Genomic DNA, 19,953 nt, shown 5'->3' with positions numbered 1-19,953 from the left:
GGACTCTCACAATGGTAAGTGCCACCTGTACCTTATTAAGATGGGGAGGCTTATTTTAGAAATAAGAGAGTTGTGGGTTATGACAGTCTATATTGCATGGAGGTATGTCTTGCTTTAAATAGCAGAAGATATATTTGTAAAGCCATTTTCCCTCCTTATGTTCCTGTCCCATAATGACAACTCAGAACCAAGATCAAACCTCAGGACAGATTTAAATGAACTCTCTGTCCTTCCCGGCTGAGTCTGTAAGCATTATTTGCAGGATTCTGTGAAAGGCTACACATTTTCTGAGGACATTTAGAAACCCTACTCATTTTAGGAACTTCTTCATACAGATGTCAAGATATAGTTTTTAAGGTAAATGCAATGAATGCAAAAAGAACAAGGAAACAACCATATCAGTGGGCAGGAAAAGACACCATATCTGACATACTTCCCATGGCAATAATGCCCAATAATTGAATTTCTCGATGACCTTGTTTTCCTCTCTCTTCCATATAATGTGAAGGTGGATCTCATTGATGAGAACATCCGCCTGTCCAGACACACCAAGAGATATTCAGTGGTTTTTAAGTTCATACACTATTCTCTGTGTACTTGAAAGGAAGGCAGAGGACACTCAAAACCTTTCTGCCAACTAGATTTACCTCCCAAACCTCTAGTTTGGCAACTTTATTTAAAAAAAATATAGACACAATATACAAAATGGTAGAAGTGTTAATTTCCAACTCAGCTGTTACACAGAAAATGTAGGAGAATCCTATTAGCTTTCAAAATGTAATGGAGTTTTTGATTTTCTAATGCAGGAACTTTTAAGTGTGTTGATCTGTCACCACTGTCCAGGACTCATGGGCTGAGATCGCTAGATCACCAGAAGAAAAGGATGCAAAGTTTTGTGAGGAGATGTAGAAGATCAGCCTCTTTGGTTACTCAGAGGTTGTTTGGGATCAGACTGTCCCACATGCAAAGTGTGGCCAGACTTCTCAGCCAAGACCAACAGAATAATCTGGTGAAAATGGATCGTTTGGTGATGAATCATGATGGCCAACAGAGCCATCTTCCGCTCTGCTACCGCATCTGCAGTCATCTTCACTGGCCTTTGTGTCTGCCAGCACCAACAGTTTCATTTCAAAGATACCATGTCTCACAGCCAGAAAAGATACCAAGGAAGCCAGGGACTGATTGTCCAGTCATGGGATGAACGGGAAGGGTATATTCTCTTTAATTCACTTGTGCCCAACTTATCCAGCATACGTAGTGTAAACAGTGGTGCCTAACAGGGAGGAGCAAAGGAAGCCAAGGATTAACTGATGAAGCTTAAAATTTGAGTTTGATATTATTTCCCTGTTCCATAATGCCTGGCATGAGCAGTCATCCATTAATCCATTCTGGTTTTTGTGAACAGGTAGATGGTATATTGGCAATGGCTTTCAGGTCTGCTTGCCTGGCTTTTTATTCTGCCTTTTTTCTGTATAGCTTTTGTTAAAAACATAGTTCAGCAGCAAAATGAGTTGCCGTTGTGTGCTGTCTAAAGAAAGACGAGCTCATGACTCCCACCTTAGGCTGTAAATAGACTTGTAAATATCAGGAAACCCATAACTTACTGACAAGAAGAATAAATAATTCAGTGATAAAAGACAGATGAAAATAGTGCACAATGTTGCTGTTACAGATTCCATCCCACAGCAGTACAAGCCCTGTGATGGCATGTTGTCATCCTTGCTGTGACTGCAAGATGACATAGGTAAAAAGCATTTCTCATGCCTGTCTGCACCCAGCCTCACTAATAATAATAACAGTAACACAATTTTAGGACCTTGAAGCATTTCTTCGCAAAATATTTACTGTTAATCTTGCAAATAAATTATGTAATGCTTTAGGCAGCAGTCCTCTTGGGCAGACATTTCATGCTGGTATGCCGATCATTTTGGCCAAAGAACTTCTTTTTGGTCTGTCAGACTCACACATCAAACCCATCCTGCATCTGCTGAGGAAATAAACAAACTTCTGTTTCTGATTGGAATTGCATATTATAGGCCATGTCATCTCAGAATTTCCCATCTAACAGGTTAATGATAGTACAGCATCTAAGCTTTAACATAAAGAAAGATGGCACTAATATATTTGGAATAAATTCTAAGTAGTTCTTGCAAGATTTGAAGACTGACAACATTGTGTGAGATAATTGCTAAAATGGAATTGTCTTAGAGGACTGAAGAAGAAAAAAAGGTGTAGTAACAGAGAAATTCAAGTTGACTGATACCCTTCACCACACGGAATTGTGTTTAATTCAAAAGGTACAATAATACCTAAAGCTGCACTGTTATGTGCAAAGTCCAGTTGGGCTTCTGTTTCTTAATACTAGGAACAGAAGTAAAAGGACAAAAATGCTGTCTGTGTTCACTATGCTGCTGTGGAAAATAGATACTATGACTGTATCAATGTAGTTTTATCCCAGTAACTATCTGTTTGTAGCAAAACCTATCCGATTCAGCCTCTAATAGGTGCTACATTCTTCTAATTACTCATACCCACAGAAAATTTCATGAGCATATTCAGCCACTGAAGTTGAATATATGACAAGTTATTGACTTTGAAAATGAACTGTTTTCCCTGCTTTCTATTGAAAAGTTCATGTTATCTACTGTAAAGCTTGTGTTTATAGCTTTCTTTTTTCTGCAGTGTGGGCTGCTAGTAGAGGAGCTTTAAGAATCACGTATTTCTGATCTGATATGCTGGAGTACAACATGGACCACAGTTCAGTCTGTGTCACTTGTGTGGCTTACAGTACAATCACATCAGTGCACAGCCATGCTGCAAAATTACTTAGGAAGAATATTTTATCCAGTTGTATTTGAAAGAATTATTTGCATCAGCAGGATATATTTGCTTGAGCTCCAGTTCATCCTGGTTATCCTTGCTTGACCTCCAGATATCAAGGTGCTGTATGTACATCTGCTTCCAAAGATGAGCTTCTCAAAGCAGTGGTGCAAGAAAAAAATAACAAACTACTGCACTTGTAAAGACATCAGTAGAAGGTTCAGCTGGGTGTACATTTTCCTTGGTGAACTCTATTCAGAATTCCCACTGTTTTCAGCTACTTGCTTTGTGAAAAATTCCAACAGATTAATTGTGAACTATGCATGAAGAGTTAAATGAAAGAATTTTGTCCTTAGTTTAAAAACAATGGCCAGACAAGAATGGGAGTAATCATTAATTGAATTAGTAGATTATAATATAGTTAAATGTTTTAGTGATATAAGCAGAGTTTTACACACTCCTATATCACTATCAAAATATTACTATGTAGTAAAATACATAGACACATAAATATAGTAGAGGCTGCAATAGGTATAATAGTTACAGTGATTCTTTTCAAACTTAGATATTAATTATTATTTTTTCTACTACTCACTCACATTTTAAGCACTGTGCATTGTATTTATATTTTGTCATATTTCATTTTGGCTATGTTCTTATATCCGCCTCTCCATAAATAAAGATTTCCCTGTATTTTATTTCCAATCTGTTGAAATCAATCAAGGCAGGAAGCCTAGAATATGACATTTTATGTGTCTTCACAGCAATCTACTTATGGCATTAATCATCAGAAACTGTTTTCAAATGCCACTTCTCATTTATTTGATTCGATGAGCAAAGTTGAGTCAAATTTCACTACTCTGAAGTAGAGTAGTCAAATTTCACTACTCTGAACTAGAGAAAAGTTTTTCTTCTAAAACTGTCTAGGATTTCTAAAATGCTGCATCATTCCCTTTGCAAATACAGTGTCTGCAGACATTTGGTATTATATGCTGAAATACTTAGTCATAATTCTGTATCTGTAGAAAATGACAGTGGAACGTAGAATAGATAAATAGAAGCTGCCATGTGAAATTAAATGGCAGATTGATTTCTATTTCATATTTTGCAAAAAGTTCAGAAACCAAAGTCATCTTGCAATTATGTTGGCTCTCCAATCCTATGCTTATGTAACTTTACTGCTTTCATTGTTTATAATAGTTTAAAATTCATATGTTCATTAGCACAAAATCAAATGTACAAAAATGCTGGAGACAGTTGAATCTAGTTTAACTTCAGGCATGTTGTAAGGTACTAAATAAATCCAGGAGTATGATAATGGGGATATTATCCTCTGTTAAAAATAGTGGATACAATCAAAATTGAGCTTGCAGAAAAAGGGAGATTTTATCCACTAAAATGCTCACCATATTATTCCATTAGTTCTAAAGAAGTATTGAATAAAGGACTATATTTGTGATTTAAGACTGAATCCTGTAAGTTCCTATATTCAAAAGATTTGTCATCATCCCTATAGATGCAATGCTCTATTAAGTAAAAACGTTCCAGTAAGTTTCAGATTCCTAGAAGGATTCTTTCTTTATTCACACACTTCTACTGTGAGATATTACTTTGTAAGAGTTTAATATGTTGTAATTCATGTGAATGCAGATCTCGCTCACCTCTCTTCCAGGCAGAAGTATACTGCTTTGTGTAAACAGCTTTTCTTTCACGGCCAACTGTGTGTTAAATCCTGCTGGCTCCCTCCCTCATGTACGAGGGAGAAGCTTTACAAACACAGTCTTATATAAAACAACTGTAGTAACATTAGACTACATCCTATTAGCACAGGAACTGAATATTTGATTGTACCAGTTATTGATGTGGGAAGTTGGAAATGCTAAAGGTTACTGAATAGAAAATATGTAGGGAAAGAAGGAGATCATTTTAGACCAAGAGTACACAGGATCCATTTGAGGATGTGAAAAAGAGACTTGTCTAAAATATTGAATCCCACCTATAAAATATTAAATCCCACTTCTAGGGGTCCTGGTGAGCTATCCTGGGCACTAGCTTGACTCAAGAATCTTGTCTAAAGGTAACCCTGACTGGGATATATCTCTAAAGAGTGATAAAAGTTCATTTATCTGTACCCATGTATAGATGCTGATTGCAAACTGTCAAAGGCTGGGAATCTCTCCTCAGAGAGTTCCAATCCCAAACCACAATATTGGTTCACTCTCATAATGTTGATCTCTACAACACAAAGATGGAAGTAGCTCAAATTATTTTTACTTCTTCAAAGGCTAGTGTACAAGGTTTTAGCCTATTTCATTATGAGTCTGGACTGTGGAACTTCACTGGCATCAGCTGAATCTCTAGTTTAATCATTTCATGTATTTCACAAAAGAAGCCTAATTATTATGTAATGGCAGAGTTATAGTTCCAGTGATTTATCAGTCCTCTAAATTGGCCAGCTTCTTCCCAAACACTTCCCAATAAAATACTCTTATACTAACATATACATTACCAGTTAAAAAGTACCATTAGGAAAGAAAAAAAAAAAGTTTTTACAGGAAAATATGATCTGCTAAATCTAAATTAACAGGTTTTACTCAAAGACATTGCATTTCTTATGATCTTTTAGGATAGACTACAGAACACACTTCTGTGCAGATTCACTCATTAGTGATGTTTAAAGAAGATGAACTCTTTCTTGTACCTTTCTGCTTTGGCTTTAGAGAGTTCCTTGTATGTCTGCAACCGCACTTGAGAATAAAAGCTTAGGTGCATCCTTCCCAAAAAAAAAAACCCAGAAGAACAAAAAGAGAGAAGGAAGAGCAAAACAAAAAAACCGACACACAACCAAAGAGCACAAGAGAACAAGAAGTACTTCTATTCTTCAGTTCTTGCAATGTTCTGCTGCCTTCTATTACTGCAGCTGTAAAAGCAGCCAGGGAGCCAGATGGTAATGTTAATAACCCAGGGTCTCTTGCCAGCAGCTTCCTGCAAGTGCAGGAAGAGATTGGTCAAAGGCTAATGCAGTCTATTCATTAATGTCATGTTTTCCTGTACCTAACCCCAGTGACCTCTGAGTGGTGAACATCACAATTCCCTTGGGAAGCTTGTTGACCCAAGAGTCAGGCTTTTGTGGCTTCAAACTTAATACTTGTTTGTGGTTCTCAGCCTAAAGCACTTTAAAGTGCTATTCTCTACAGGCTTTTGAGCAAGCTGTGTGGCTTTCCATGGGTGTTGGTACAGTCAAACTGGAATTAATTTTTCTGCACTAATATCAATTTGAAAAAGTCCTAGTTAACAAGAGGTTAAAAGTCTTTGTTGGCTTTAAAGGTTGTGGTTTAGATACAGTCTCTGTACCTGAGCCTTCATTATATCATAGGAGTCCTAGATAATGCAGTTTGGAACGCACTAAAGGACTCTTATCTCTCAAAAAACAACCATCTTGTGCTGGTTTGGGTTTGGATTTTTTTTTGGAAACTGATCTAACTTTATCAGCATGAAGAGAGAGAACAGATCACAGTTCATGGAAACTTTGATTTCAGTTCTTTAAAATGAACACGTTCAAAAATATTAACCAAAATGAAAAGTTAAAAACAGTAAGTATAAACAGGAAAAGTTTATGAAGATTTCCAGTATGTGTAATCTCCTTGGCCACAGAACAGGAACTAGAGTAAGGTCATATATCTGTGTTGTAAATATTTCTTATAGAGAAAAATAACATCAGAGTTTCTCATACACAAACCAAATTAAACTACTTCTGAGATACGTACCCCTGTGTATATAAATTTTCCCATGAGTGCTACCTGTATAAGTGTAAGTTTAGTATATATAAGTATATATACTAAAGTGTAAGTCATAGTACATCAAGACCTCTATGTTTCAGAAATAAGGTGTTAAAGTATAGTGCAAATAAAAGCTGAAAAGTTGGTAATGAGTTAATCCTGTCTGCTTTATAAAATGCATTCCATCCTGCTTTCAGGTGGGTGCATGTACTTTAAGTAAATTACACTTCATGTTGCTTGAAAGTAATGAATGCTAATGATAGATAATAGTGTTTTGTTTCCAATTAGCACTGCCAAGAGAGTCAGTGGTTTCTAGAGCTCATGATCACTATATTTTCCAGGAACAGTCTGAGAACTATAAAATTATATAAACAAGTATTATTTATGCTGGATGCATTTGCTGATTGCTTCCTTCTCAGTTGGCCATAATGCAAATGGAACTACATCTTTCTGTAGTTCAGTAATTTTTAAAAAAAGAACCTCATGTTTGTAAAGCCATAATCTATCACATATTTTTTATAAATATCACCCATTGTTTACTTTGCTGTAAAACAGAGGAAAATGTCTACTACTAATTCATATAATAGATTATAGTGACTATTCAGAGAACTTTAAAATAAAGCAGATGAATGGATAAGCAGTCTGGCCCACAAAATATGAGTTTAAGTCTGGTGTTTCATTGTAAGAAATAAGTTTTGTTCACTTACATATTCTTCAAAACACTTTTCAATATGAGTTGGCAAGAAATTTGAAATGCCATTTTAGCTCAAATCTACAAAAAAGATGTTATATGTAAATAAATTTGGAGGACTAAGATGACAATCATGTATTGTGCTATGAATTACATGTTTTCAGGAATGTATTAAGTATTGTGCTCAAGACATCAAATACGCAGTGTGTAACAAATTACTTCCTTTTTATAGTTGTAATACAGATTGTTTTTTATTCTATGGTTGTTTGTGTATTAACTTAGCATTCTGTTGATAATTCTGTTTCAGTTCAGAATGTTCACTGCAGGATTTTTATCTCATATCCTTATTATCTCTATTTCTCAAATAAAAACATACAACACCAATGATGTAGCAATGAAGTTTTTTACCTTTTACCTGTTCTTGCAAGTCTTGTGTTCTGCTGGATGTTATGTTGATGGGTAATAGCTCAAGGCCCTCATCAGAGATCACTGAAAGCAGGACTACTGTTGATAATTTACTGGCCTTTGGATTGGCCTCCTTCTAAAGCTAACCTTTGGAGGCAGCACCTTTGGTTTGTAAAAGCCTATCAGGAAGAAGTATTAGCATCTTATTTGCTGGCAGAAGATAGGAGTTCTTGTGTTTCTTTTCTTTTAACACCACTCAGTAGTCTAACACCCTCCTCTACCCAGGAAAGCAGGCAATATGCCAAAATGCAGCTTCTAAAATTAGGTTTTCATACGCTGTCTGCCAGCACTGGGTGGTATGTCATGTGTCTGTTCTGAGCAGTGCAAGTCATTTCTTACATCCAAGCCACGAGCTATGACTGGATAAATGATTTAACCTTGATGTTGCAGTGCTTTACTTCACCTTACTTAATCCTGTAATTTCTTTTAATTGGCTACTAAAATGATTGCAAAATAATACAGAATTAATATTGTGTTCTACAAATAAAAGATGGATTCTTCCTGTTGGTTTTTTGCACCATTTTAGTAGGAGGGTTTTTCTATTTAGATAATTAATTTTCAAGCAGTTGGATGGTTTCCATTATCTGGGAAGTCTTGACAATGATTGTGCCCTGCAGAGCTTGGTTGGCATTGGGAAAAGTCTTCACTGAAATGTTCATTTCATTTATGTCATACTTATGTCCATTTTCTGCAACTGCTTTAGCAAATAAATTACATCTCTCTGAGATACTGGTTTCATTGTAATTCACTCACATTAATGACTTCTGATAAACTACTGAGTTAATGCACAACAGTTATAGTTACAGTTTCAGTTAAAAAAAAAAAAAAAAAAACAAAACAAAAAAAAAATACCCATCAAATCCATGGATATTTGTGGCCAAAAGGTCTGAGAGCTATCCCTAGCCATTCAGGGGATGACATGAATCAAGTAAAAACAGCTTGACTGTCAGTTATCAGATACATGCAGTCAGTGTTCTCAAGTGAGACAGAGAACATGAATCATTCTCAGAAATTATTCCAATAATAGTTATGGATAGCTATTAAGTTCAAGAAATTAAAAATCTGATTACAGGCTGTTTGTGAACAAAATTAAAATTAGGTTAAGAAAATAATTGTTATTTGGTTGTTTATCTCTATTGCACTTCTGAAATATTTCTACTTGCACTCCACTGTCAAATAAGCTTCTCTCTCAAGTGTAAACTAATATTTTTAAAACAATAATCCAATATAGAAAATGGCCTGAGCAATAATGTTATAATTATAGCAATATTGAGCTTCTTGCCTGCTTCTGTTCATTTTGCAAGAGTCTATCTCACGCAGTGTCCAGGGAAAAAGAAGCAGAAGTAACAACAAATAAAAACTATCAACACATAAAGTGTTACATTTTCTGTTTGGTTCACTGCAGATTGAAGAAATACAGTCTAGTGGAGTTCATGGAGTTTGTAGATTTTTCTGGCCAGAGCTGATTCTTGTACACTTACCTGTTACCTGAGAATAGAAGTAGCCTGATCTTGAATTTGGTACCAGGTACCAAAAACACAATGCAAACTATAAGTAATAATAGCAGTGAAGCAAAAATGTGAATAATTCCCTTTCCATTTAATTATGTCTCAGAGGCTGCATTTTCTGGATTCCACGCCACATAATAGCTGGGAATTGTTGATTATCAGGATGTAACTATTATCTGAAATATTTTGATAACATGTTAATATGGCTATACATAATTTTTGAAAACAGTGAAGAAGTGAGTTTTAGATGGTTAAGTGTGATTTTGCACTCATAGACCCTCATTTTTATTTCAATTTGTGTTTTATTTATCATAGTATAAAACTTTCCATGGGCGTCCAATAACTACATAAGGAAAAAGGGCTGTGGAGAATCAAATTTCTCTCTACAGGCAGTAGGAACATGCTTCTTCTTCAGGATCAAAGCTGGAAACCTGTCAGTGTTTTTGGTAAAGTTAAGTAGTTTACAGGTTCCTCACTATACAGTACAGTCAGCTTTGTGAAAACAAACCACGCTGAGTTTGGTAGCACATAAATGTTTAGAATTATAGGTAAATGAGGATGACACCCTTTTGTTGGTGTGAATGATACAGTGGTCTTTTTTCCAACCTCATTTTTGCAGATAGAATTTCTCTCAGTCTTTGTCACGTCTCCAGGTTTACATATTTAGAATCAAATTTAGATTTTATGCTGAGTAGATAAGAAATGTTGTGTACTGTACAATATATTTTATTGTCACTGATACCTTTTCTTTCATATCTTTAAATATTCCCTATGCCTGAAACTAGCTGGACTAGGCTATGATGTCAAAGTGTTAAAATGGCTTTTGTCTTGTGAGCTGTGTTTTTGTTTTGAGTTGGTTACCCGTGATAATAGTGACATGGTTATCTGAATCTGTTACAGTGTGCCTGAATATTATGACTATGGTCACGGAACAAGTGAAGAGGCTTATGACAGCTACGGTAAGGTCTCTTCTATCTTCTGCAAATGTGTGAAATCAAAGGAAAATATCTGTCACTGGCAATTCAGAAATTACTTGCATATACTTTTCTTTATTTCTCTCATTTTGCAAAGGCCAAACAAAATAGATTTGTGTAACTTTAGGGTGAGTTTTGACATAGGACCAGAAAACTGGACTGATGAATTTCAATCAAAATTACAAAGCCAGTTACTCACAGTCACAGGTCAACTTAACAGCAACACAAAAGTTTCTACTGGTGTTTGAGTATCTTTCAGAAATTTCAGTCTGCTTGATTTGACAACAAAACTATGCATCTTCTGTTGTCATGTGCATCATTTCAACTAGCAAGGTTTGTGAGATTTAGAAATATATACTTAATTAAAGTGGAAAGAAGGAGAGGGTACTTATCACCATGGGAACCCCTCCTGCACCAAGATAAAGGAGCATCTCATGCCACAATAGGCGGTATGAGTAGAGGGAGGGCTGTAGGCTTTGCACTTACCCACCAAGTCTGTGTCTGAGCTGGAACAGTTCCACTTCATGGGTATGGGGGGCATGAATTGAAGTGTAGCTCCCATGAGTCAAAACCATTTTCCAGATCTGTTGTTTACTATATTTCAATAACTAGATTCTAGACCATGTTTTCATATTAGTAATTATCAGTACATTGTATCACATAGCACAGTGAATCTCACTCAGAGATTTTCACTGAAATAACAAGTCAGCTTAAAAAGTGACCCTAATATTCAGCAAAGCTTTCATGCCTGATTTACTGCTTTTGAAGTATCCTAAGTCTACATAGTGACTTCCACAGCATTGTGAAAATGAGAGCTGCTGGAAATGATGCTGCAAATGAAAGTTACACTAAGGGGTTATTTAAGGGTTGATGCTTGAAATAAATAATTTTATTCATGCAGCTGTGAAGCAAATGTCACTAATGCTAACTTGCAGTTTCCTTTGTATTGGTACAGAAATCGGCATTAGTGAGATGTTGTCAAAATGATTGCACTGCATAATCACAAATAACTTAATTTTTTGTACAATCAGTTCTCACAATATATTTGGATGATACAATGTGCAGTCAAGCACATTTTCAGTGCTAGGCAGGTAATAATAATATCTTATCCATATCAGTGTAAGTGGTTCAGTTACCCTTTGTTGTGCTTCCTTTTTGCACATACATTTTTAATAGCTGTAGTGGAAGATCCTTCCTCCCATCTACAGATCCCCTCTCCACTGCTGTCCTGAATGCACTGCTAAGCTTTTAGGCAATACAGAAAGGAATACTCTGAGCTCAGCAGTAAGAATTATTCACTGTTTAACTTTTAATCACACTCCACCATGCTGAATCTCCATGTGTTTGTGCAAGACATTTAAAGCAGTGTCACTTTCCTTCCAATCTCTCATTTGTAAAACTAGAAGAATATTACTTGTTTTCCCAGCAGGGATTTTGAACGGACTAATTAGCTAAGGCTTACAAAGTGTTCACAGAGTGGCATCATGACTAAGTTTATGCTCTGCATGAAGCTCCTTCTTTTTTGTTTTCCTTTCAGCAGCTGAAATAAACCCAATGTGCCTGGGTTTCCTTTGCTGAACTTAAAATACATAACTGTGGACTTGCTTTGACTTTTGCTTGAGCTATTTTCTGAGCTGGCATTTGCATACAAAGATCTGTGTTATCAATAACCTGGAATAAACTTAAGGTTGAATAATATTTCACATTGCAATTTTGCTGCTTCCTGATAGCAGATACGTTTATATATAACTGTTTATGCTACTCTTGGTTCACTTGCTTTAGGACATTAGTAAATTTGCCAATGATGTCCTGGAAATATGTGCAGGAACTTTTGTCATTTCCAAGTCACCACTATTTATCTGAGGAGGTAATCTGAATACACAGAGCTATAGAGCTATAGAATGTATGCTTAACTTCCTCGGTTTCTGAGTTTTTGCTGCATACACTGATGTTCTCTCTGTATCTCATCTATCACCCCTTCTCATCCTCACCTAACATTACCCTAATTCTCTGTATCCAGTTCTCTTCTTTTTCAGGATGTTTTGTAACTCATTGTGAGTCTCCTGAATCCATCCCACTGTATTAAATCAGCTACCCCTTCATTTTTCACCATCCTGCAGAAATTAAGGTTTTTTTCATTTGAGTTCAATTTCACACCGTGTTTTGTCTTCCATAACAAGGCTATATTCCTCCTTTACAATTCTTTTGGGCACACCTCTGTAATTCAAAATTCTCCTGAACTCTGAATAAGACCACAGACAAATGGTACACGAATAAAGTCTTGTTGTCAACTCTTAGATGTTTTGTGCAACAACTTATCTTTTCTCCCTTATCCTTTTCAATAACAATATCTGAATTATCAAAAATTTACTAGCTTGCCTTTTTTTTAGTTTCTTCCATGCTTCCTCTTGCTTCCAACTTGTCTTTAGGAAGGATGGTTTTCAATCCTGAGAAGGGTTTCTTTCATTTTTCGTGGAGTAGATTCAATGAAATAGTAACGCTACTTCATACTTACAATCTTTTTAAAGTATAAAATAGAGTTCTCTGTAGCCTCTTAAGTATAGAGCACAATAGTACTCCTATATGAGCTGCCTGCTATTACTTTTCTTACTATCTGTACTCCTGAGAAGCAGCGGTGGTTTACATCTCATGGGTTCTTCTCTGCTCCTTTTAAAAGAACTTGTGGAGAATTCTGATTGGGGAAACTTTCCTCAGAAGAGCATAAGATTAATGTATTTATGGATTTTATGGATTTATGTATTTATGGATTTATTTGTTTTTACCATTATGTATTTATGGTTCCAAAAATTAGAGGGTTGTTTCAGAGCAGAGCCCACCTGAACACCATTTAATTCTCAGGAAGTTCACGTCTCTTTGATTACATGGATGTACTAAACAACAATCTACGTCACTTGTCATAAGCTGGGCAAGATGGATTCCTAAACAGTATTCACTGCTGTAAGATCCATAACTTAACTGCCTTAACTCCTTGCTCAGTTTCTTTTTTGAAGGTTCGTAAGAATGCCATCCCCTCCAAATACAGCCAAGGCGTCTCCCAAGACAACAGGAAGATCAGGGATGTTTGTAAAATCACACTGCTTTCCATGACTGAGGATGTTCCATGAGTGAAAATTTGCAGTATAGAACTCCCTCATGAAGTTGGACACTTAAGCTCTGTTGTGATTTGACATGCTTGTCACCCAGTCTCTCAGAAGAATCAAAGGAGAGACACTTCAAAGAATTTCCTGCAGCAATATCTGAGCATATGGAAATACAGTACTCAGGAACTATGAGATTCCTACGAATTTTTTATAAGATCAGGATTATACAGCTACTGCTAGAGAATTTTGAGTATCACTGTTCTAGGCTGGGAAGCATAAATTTGGGACATATGCCTGAAAATCTTGGGAATGTAACCCATTATAGGCTTCTTCATGTGAGTTGTAAAGAAGTATTTTTAGAAGGCAGTTTAAAAATAAAAGGCCAGTCACTTAAAGTACTGTACAAATTTTCAAAAATGCAAAGCATCCTCACCTTTAATCACACTCAATAAACATGATACTTCTGGCACTGAAAATTTTTATACCTGCAGATAAGTCTAAACTAGGGTAACGGTGTCATGTTAACTTGATGCTTATGATTTAAAGGAGAAGGCATGAAATTGGATTAATTTATGAACAAAAGGTTTATATTCTTTGCTCTCGTCATGCGTTAGTAATTTTGTGGTTTTCCTTCTGGCACTGATGTCATCTGAAGAGATATCTAGTGAAAACATGAATTTAACGATTTGTCTTACAAATAGATTAAGATAAAACATAGACCTAAAGTTTGGTAACCAAGAATCTTTCCTGCCCCTATGTAATGTCATACCCAACTCCAAAAAGCATCTTCCCTGGAAAGGACCACTGTAAATAAAAAGCCCTTTTTTATCAATTCTCATTTATTTCTCCTTTTCCCTGTTTTTTGTTTTTAGAGGAAGCAGCATTCTTGATTCAACTGCTGTGTTGTGTTAGGCCACATTAGAGAGGTAACAGAGAAGAGTATATGACTTGCAGGCAAGGCAGAACCAAGAAACTGTATTCACTGTTTTTTTTGCTTCACTGTTTTTTCACCTGAATCCTGTTTTGTCCTTGTGCTGATCAGAGCATTCCAAACTTTGTTTATCAGTGTCTCTTTCTGTCTCAGCTCTCCCAAGGGCTGGAGACTCCAGCGGTGAGCTCTGCCAGTTGCTGTTGCAGAAGGTTCAAGAGGCTTCTGCCCCTGCTTCCAAAGGGAGACTGCCACATTAGTGAGAGTGTGCCTCTTGTCATATGCCACATTTCACAGCCTGGTGCATATCCTGCCTCGTGTATTACCTGAAAATTATGGCCATTATGTTTTTATGTCAGGTCATGAACTGCAGTATCTGAGAGACCAATACACTCAGATTTCTTGTGGCTATTACCGAGGAAGCAGAAACCCTAGATAGAGAGTGAAAGGATATGTTGAAGTCTATAACCTCCTAAACCACCACAATTAAATTAGGATAACACCATCTGCCAAAGGCCTTAGGCAAGAGTTAGAAAGTTTAATCTGTGGCTTGCCACCTACACAAAGAGGGAAGACATAAATGATGTCACATTACTGCTGCTTTTCCAGAGAAGCTAGTAAGGCTTTTACTGCATGTTCTGCCATTGCATTAAGGAGACATTATTTAAATATTCTTTGTCTTCACCAAAAATTTTCAGCTGTTTAGATTTTCTTAAATGACCATGTTTTTTTGACGCATATTCTACTCCAGTTTAGCATTAGGTAATTGTAAAGAACCAGGTACTTGGTTTTAGGATAATTCAATTTTTAATTAAAATTGGAGAGTGTAGCTGTTTGGCGTAATTCTTTTTAATGTAAGGCATCATTTAAGTTGCAAAATGCTGTCACAGAGATTTAACTGTTTCACAAATAATTCCCTGCCAGTCACTCCACATAAGAGCTTTGTAATTGTTATAACAATAGGTTTACTAAGTAATCCTCTACAGAGATAGCACTTCACAAACAAATTCTTTATAGATCTTTGTAGCTAACAACTAAAAATGTACAGCAATATTCCACTACTCTTTTATTATATTGTTTATTTTTTCATTCTATGCTTGTTCTAAAAGTGTTTAATCTAGTAAATTAAGGTTTTCTACAATAACAATAATAGCTTCTGCTGAACAAGTAAAAGTAAGTATATCATGATTAAATTAGCAGAGGAAAGCTTTTATAGAGGGCTCAAACCTCTAGAATTCTGATGAAGAGCTTGATTGAAGAGACGTTACCTTAGGAGACATGAATTCTCATACTTCATTAAAAGACATAAACATGCTCATGTCACAGAGAAATTCAAGCAATTGCCATCCTAGTGTGAAATAAACTCTCTATGACAATGACAAAGTAAAATGAAGCCATGTCACAATGTATACAGAGAAAATATTTGTGAATTTTGAAAAAGCACTTCATACCAATTGCTCTGCAGATGGAGATCTGAGGGTTTTTTCAGATATTGAGTTCAAGGTCCTTCTTAATTTTTTATTAACTTTGGTGTTGTAGATCATTGGCCTAATATTCAATAAGCTCAGCATGCTAAGGATTTCTTACCCTATTTTTTTTCCTAGCCTAGTCTCATTTAAATATTCAAATGTAAGAAATCAAGTGCTCAAATAATTCATAGTGACTGATGTGCAAATGTGAGAGATGTAGGTCTGATTTTCATCATTACAGTGTTTGACTACATGGCTTGTGATTACAATCAATGTCTTTACCAACACTAATTAACAAAGTCTTACTAATGGGCAAAGACTTTAAATTTATATCATTTGAATGTATACATTTGATGTCTCCTAGAAAATATTACGGCAACATACCAAAGAAAACTTTCCTTGGTGTCTGGGTCTTAAAATCATCATGGAATGAATAATAAAATCACAGAATGGTTTGGGTTTGAAGAGACCTTAAGGATCATGCAGTTTCAACCCACCTGCCATGAATGAAGATACCTTTCACTGAACCAGGTTACTCAGAGCTCCATCCAGTCTGCCTTGAATGCTGCTCTGGATAGGGCAATCACAGCTGCTCTGGGCAACCTGTCCCATGGCTTCACAACCCTCACAGTAGAGCGTTTCTTGCTAATATCTAATCTAAACTTGCTCTCTTTCTGTTTGAATCTATTTCCCCTTCTCCTGTCATTAGATGCTCTTGTAAAAGGTCCCTCTCCATCTTTCATGTAAGTTTCCTTCTGATACCGAAAGGCTGCAATTAGCTCACCCTTAAGCCTTCTCTTTTACAGGCTGAACAATCTCAATTCTTGTAGCTTTTCCTCACAGGAGCCATGCTCCATCCCTCTAATTATCTTAGTGGCCTCCTCTGGACTCAGTCCAGCAGGTCTGAGGCCAATGTCCTTCCTGCACAGGGCACTCCAGAGCTGGATGCAGCAGGGCAGGTGTGTCTGACAAGAGCAGAGCAGAGGGACAAGATCACCACCCTCACCCTTCTGACCACACTGCTTTTGATGCAGCCCAGGATACAGCTGAAGTTCTGGGCTATGAGTGCACAAGGCCGGTTCCTGTCCAGCCTCTCCTCCACCCCCAGGTCCTTCCCATCAGGGCTGCTCTCGATCTGCTCATCCAGACTGGATTGATATCAGGGATTGCCCTGACCCAGGTACAGAACCTTGCACCAGGTCTTGTTAAACTGCATGAGATTCCCCAGGGCTACTTCTGGAGCTTGTCCTTGTCCCTGTGGATGCCATCCTGTCCTTCAGGTGTGTCAACATCACCACTCAGCTCGGTGTTGTCTGCAGACTGGCTGGGGGTGCACTCAATCCCTTTGCCTCTGTCATTAATCAAGATGTTAGATAACACTGGTCCCAGAATGGACTCCTGAGGGACACCACTCATGTCCATCAGGACTCTGAGCCATTGACCACTACCCTCTAACCACAACCACTTCCTAATCCACCTTACTACTAATTAGGCATCTCAGAGGCAATAAGGCACAGATTGTACCATTGTGGTGGAGGTTTTGTGGTGTCTTGACAGAGCACCTGGCTGGCTGTTTAGCACATGCTGGGTGCTTCTACACTAGCACAGGAACAGGAGTGTTCTTTAGAAGCAGAATTACCAGTTGTCTGCATTTATGGGTCTTCTTTCCACATCGCTGAGTGGGTTCAAAGTACATAAATTTTAGTTTGAAACTAAGGCAAAAGACGCAATCCCAACTGTTCATGAGATTTCATTTCCAGAGGCTCAAACCAGTCTGAAATGAAAAATACCTGTAGAAGCTGTATTGTGAATATCTGCTCCTCAGTGTCAGCTGTTTTCCTCTGCAGTTCATCTCTATTGATGTGCACCATGTGCTAATATTGATAAAGCACCTGCGTCTTGATGCCCCCCAAACTGTCCCTTCTAACAACCTTGCTACATGTGCCATGGTTGTGAGGAGTGTGATGTGCTCCTGCATGACCATCTTCATTTTGGGCTGACTGAGGCATCTGGTCTCTTGCTGAGCATGAGGAAGATGCTCAAATCCCAGCCCTGGGAATTCAGAAGTGCTTCTGAGTCTTCCTGTACAGCACTCATTTTTTTTATTCCACTGGAAACAGGAGGCGCTGAAGATTCTACTGCATATGGACAGAAGACACACCAAATAAATTGCCCTCCTTTAATCTTCTATTTCAATCATTTCTATACTTACTGATAGCAGCACTCCTACTGTGAGACAGAATGAACTGACAAAAGCATATTCTTGATTTTCTGCAAAATTTTAACAATTCTTTTACTGGAGGAATCATCTTAGCTGTATCTCAAGTGGCATTCATTCCCTCAGAGAAGATTTATGATTTTCATAAGAGCATGATTTTGAAAGTTTGCAGGGAAAGGAGCACATCTTGAATTCTGCTGTGATGACTAATGTGGGGATGATACTAGAATTATTGCTGGTTTGTCAAATCAATGTTTTAATTAGACTATAATTCTTTAGAAAGTTCAATATTTAAACTCATCACATTCTTTTAACTGTCTCTATCTTCTAAAACCTTTGTAGTCCAGTTATGCTATGAAAATGAAAAAAAAAAATCTGCATGTAGCACAAGACTGGTTTTAATTTATAGCAACTTATTGTGCTTCCTCTATTACTTGTGAATTATAAATCATTTTCTATGACTGAATAAGAATAAGTAAATCATGCAAAAATTTCCTGTGTAATATTTCAAATGTTAATTTCACTGTCTTGCACCATGGGAACTGTAGAGTTGGAGAACCTAAGACAAAAGTCCTCTAATATTGATGTGCATCTGTTAATTCCAGATGTGGTATATCACTGCATGTTTCATGTTGCATGACCATAAAGAAATAGAAAATTAATTTTTACTGAAAATAAGTGAAAAATAAAACTCCTTCTACACTGTAACATTCACACTCACCTCACAACAACATTGGTAAGACTTATTCCTCCTGATATTGCAGTTTTCCAAACTGGTTGTCAGCGTGCTCTGATGCTGCTACTTCTCTGTCTGTGGCAGGTGCTCACTACAAAAGTGGCTGAAGCCTACTAAGAAATCATTTTCTCCAGTGGTCCTTACTGCTACTCTCGCTGTCATTACTGCACCTGCAGGGAGGGCTGGCAGGGGCGACTACACAAGCACTTACCTACTCCAGTGCTGCCAGCTGGAGGATTTCTGGGATCCTCCACTACCAGTTTAAGCCAGGGAAGCTCTCAATCCTTAAGTAGATTTGGTGCAGCCACACAGTTTGAATTGTTAGCCCTCCTGAAGAGAAGGTACTCTCAAGTATAGGGGCAGTAGTGGGTTTTTTTTGAAGAGCTATGGCCATGTTTAGAAAGTAGACTGTTAAACCACAAGGTTTTCCAATCATTTCTAGTTTTTAAGCTGTATATATTTGTGGGAACCCAGGGCAGGGGGAATATCCACCTGTCTGCCCTGGGTGCTCTGACTCTCAGGAAAACACTGACTTTGACCCTCATTCATGGAGAAGGCCTCCAAAGCTTCAAAGCAAACTAGAGACCACAAAACTGTGAAATAGATTGTAGGGATTGTAGAGAGTAGTTTAGTATGTGATGTGGGTGAGAAATTTAGGATTTTAGGATTTTTAGCATACTGTAGATGGGTACAAGATGGAGGGTACAGGGTGTTGTCTCCAGTTCCTTTGTTCTTTCTTCTTTCTTCTTCTTCTTCTTGGGTTTGGGTGGTATCTTGTAATTGGGTAGAAAAATCCGCATTGTGGGTCTTTAGGGGTCAGTTATTGTATTAGAAAGGGAAATTATCTACATGTCTCTTCTTAATTGGGTAGTTTAGTTTTTTATTAGACTTAAAAAGGCCTTGCAACACGAGGCCATTGGCCATTTTTGTGCTGTTTTCGGGCATGCAAGGTCTGGGGGAAGACAGTGTTCTGAAGTCATGATAAGGTAACAATAAAACAAGAACCTGAAGACCGAAAAAGGCCTGTGCATCTGCTTTTCCCAACAAAGAACTGCTTCAGGAGGGTTTCCCCCTGCCAGGGGAGCCCTCGGGGAGTTGCCCAGCATGGGGCCCACAAACTCACATGTATTTCATACTGCAGGTCTAATAAAATAAAGGGTACTTAGAATGGTATAAGCTAGCTTAATTGGCTTGAGCCTGTGTTTTGAAAACATTTCTTGTCTTCTCAAAACTCCAAATTTCAAATAAGAAAGGCACCATTTGT

The 19,953-nt window shown here is 37.2% G+C and overlaps 1 protein-coding gene across 18 annotated transcripts in view; it reads left to right on the top strand.

Moving 5' to 3' along the window:
- KHDRBS2 (KH RNA binding domain containing, signal transduction associated 2) overlaps positions 1-19,953 on the top strand; it is a 459,539-nt gene that overhangs the window by 280,608 nt on the left and 158,978 nt on the right. For all 18 annotated transcript variants that reach the window (XR_012054901.1, XR_012054900.1, XR_012054902.1 and 15 more), the window contains exon 8: positions 10,164-10,222. Coding sequence is in view for 2 of the 18 variants with exons in the window: in XM_072926493.1 (XP_072782594.1) it covers positions 10,164-10,222 (59 nt within the window). In the remaining 16 variants the exon portion in view is untranslated. The remainder of the gene's footprint in view (positions 1-10,163; positions 10,223-19,953) is intronic.

The sequence above is a fragment of the Taeniopygia guttata genome, chromosome 3 (assembly GCF_048771995.1).
Source record: "Taeniopygia guttata chromosome 3, bTaeGut7.mat, whole genome shotgun sequence".
NCBI lineage: Eukaryota > Metazoa > Chordata > Aves > Passeriformes > Estrildidae > Taeniopygia > Taeniopygia guttata.
This window is presented reverse-complemented; position numbering and strand designations above follow the sequence as displayed.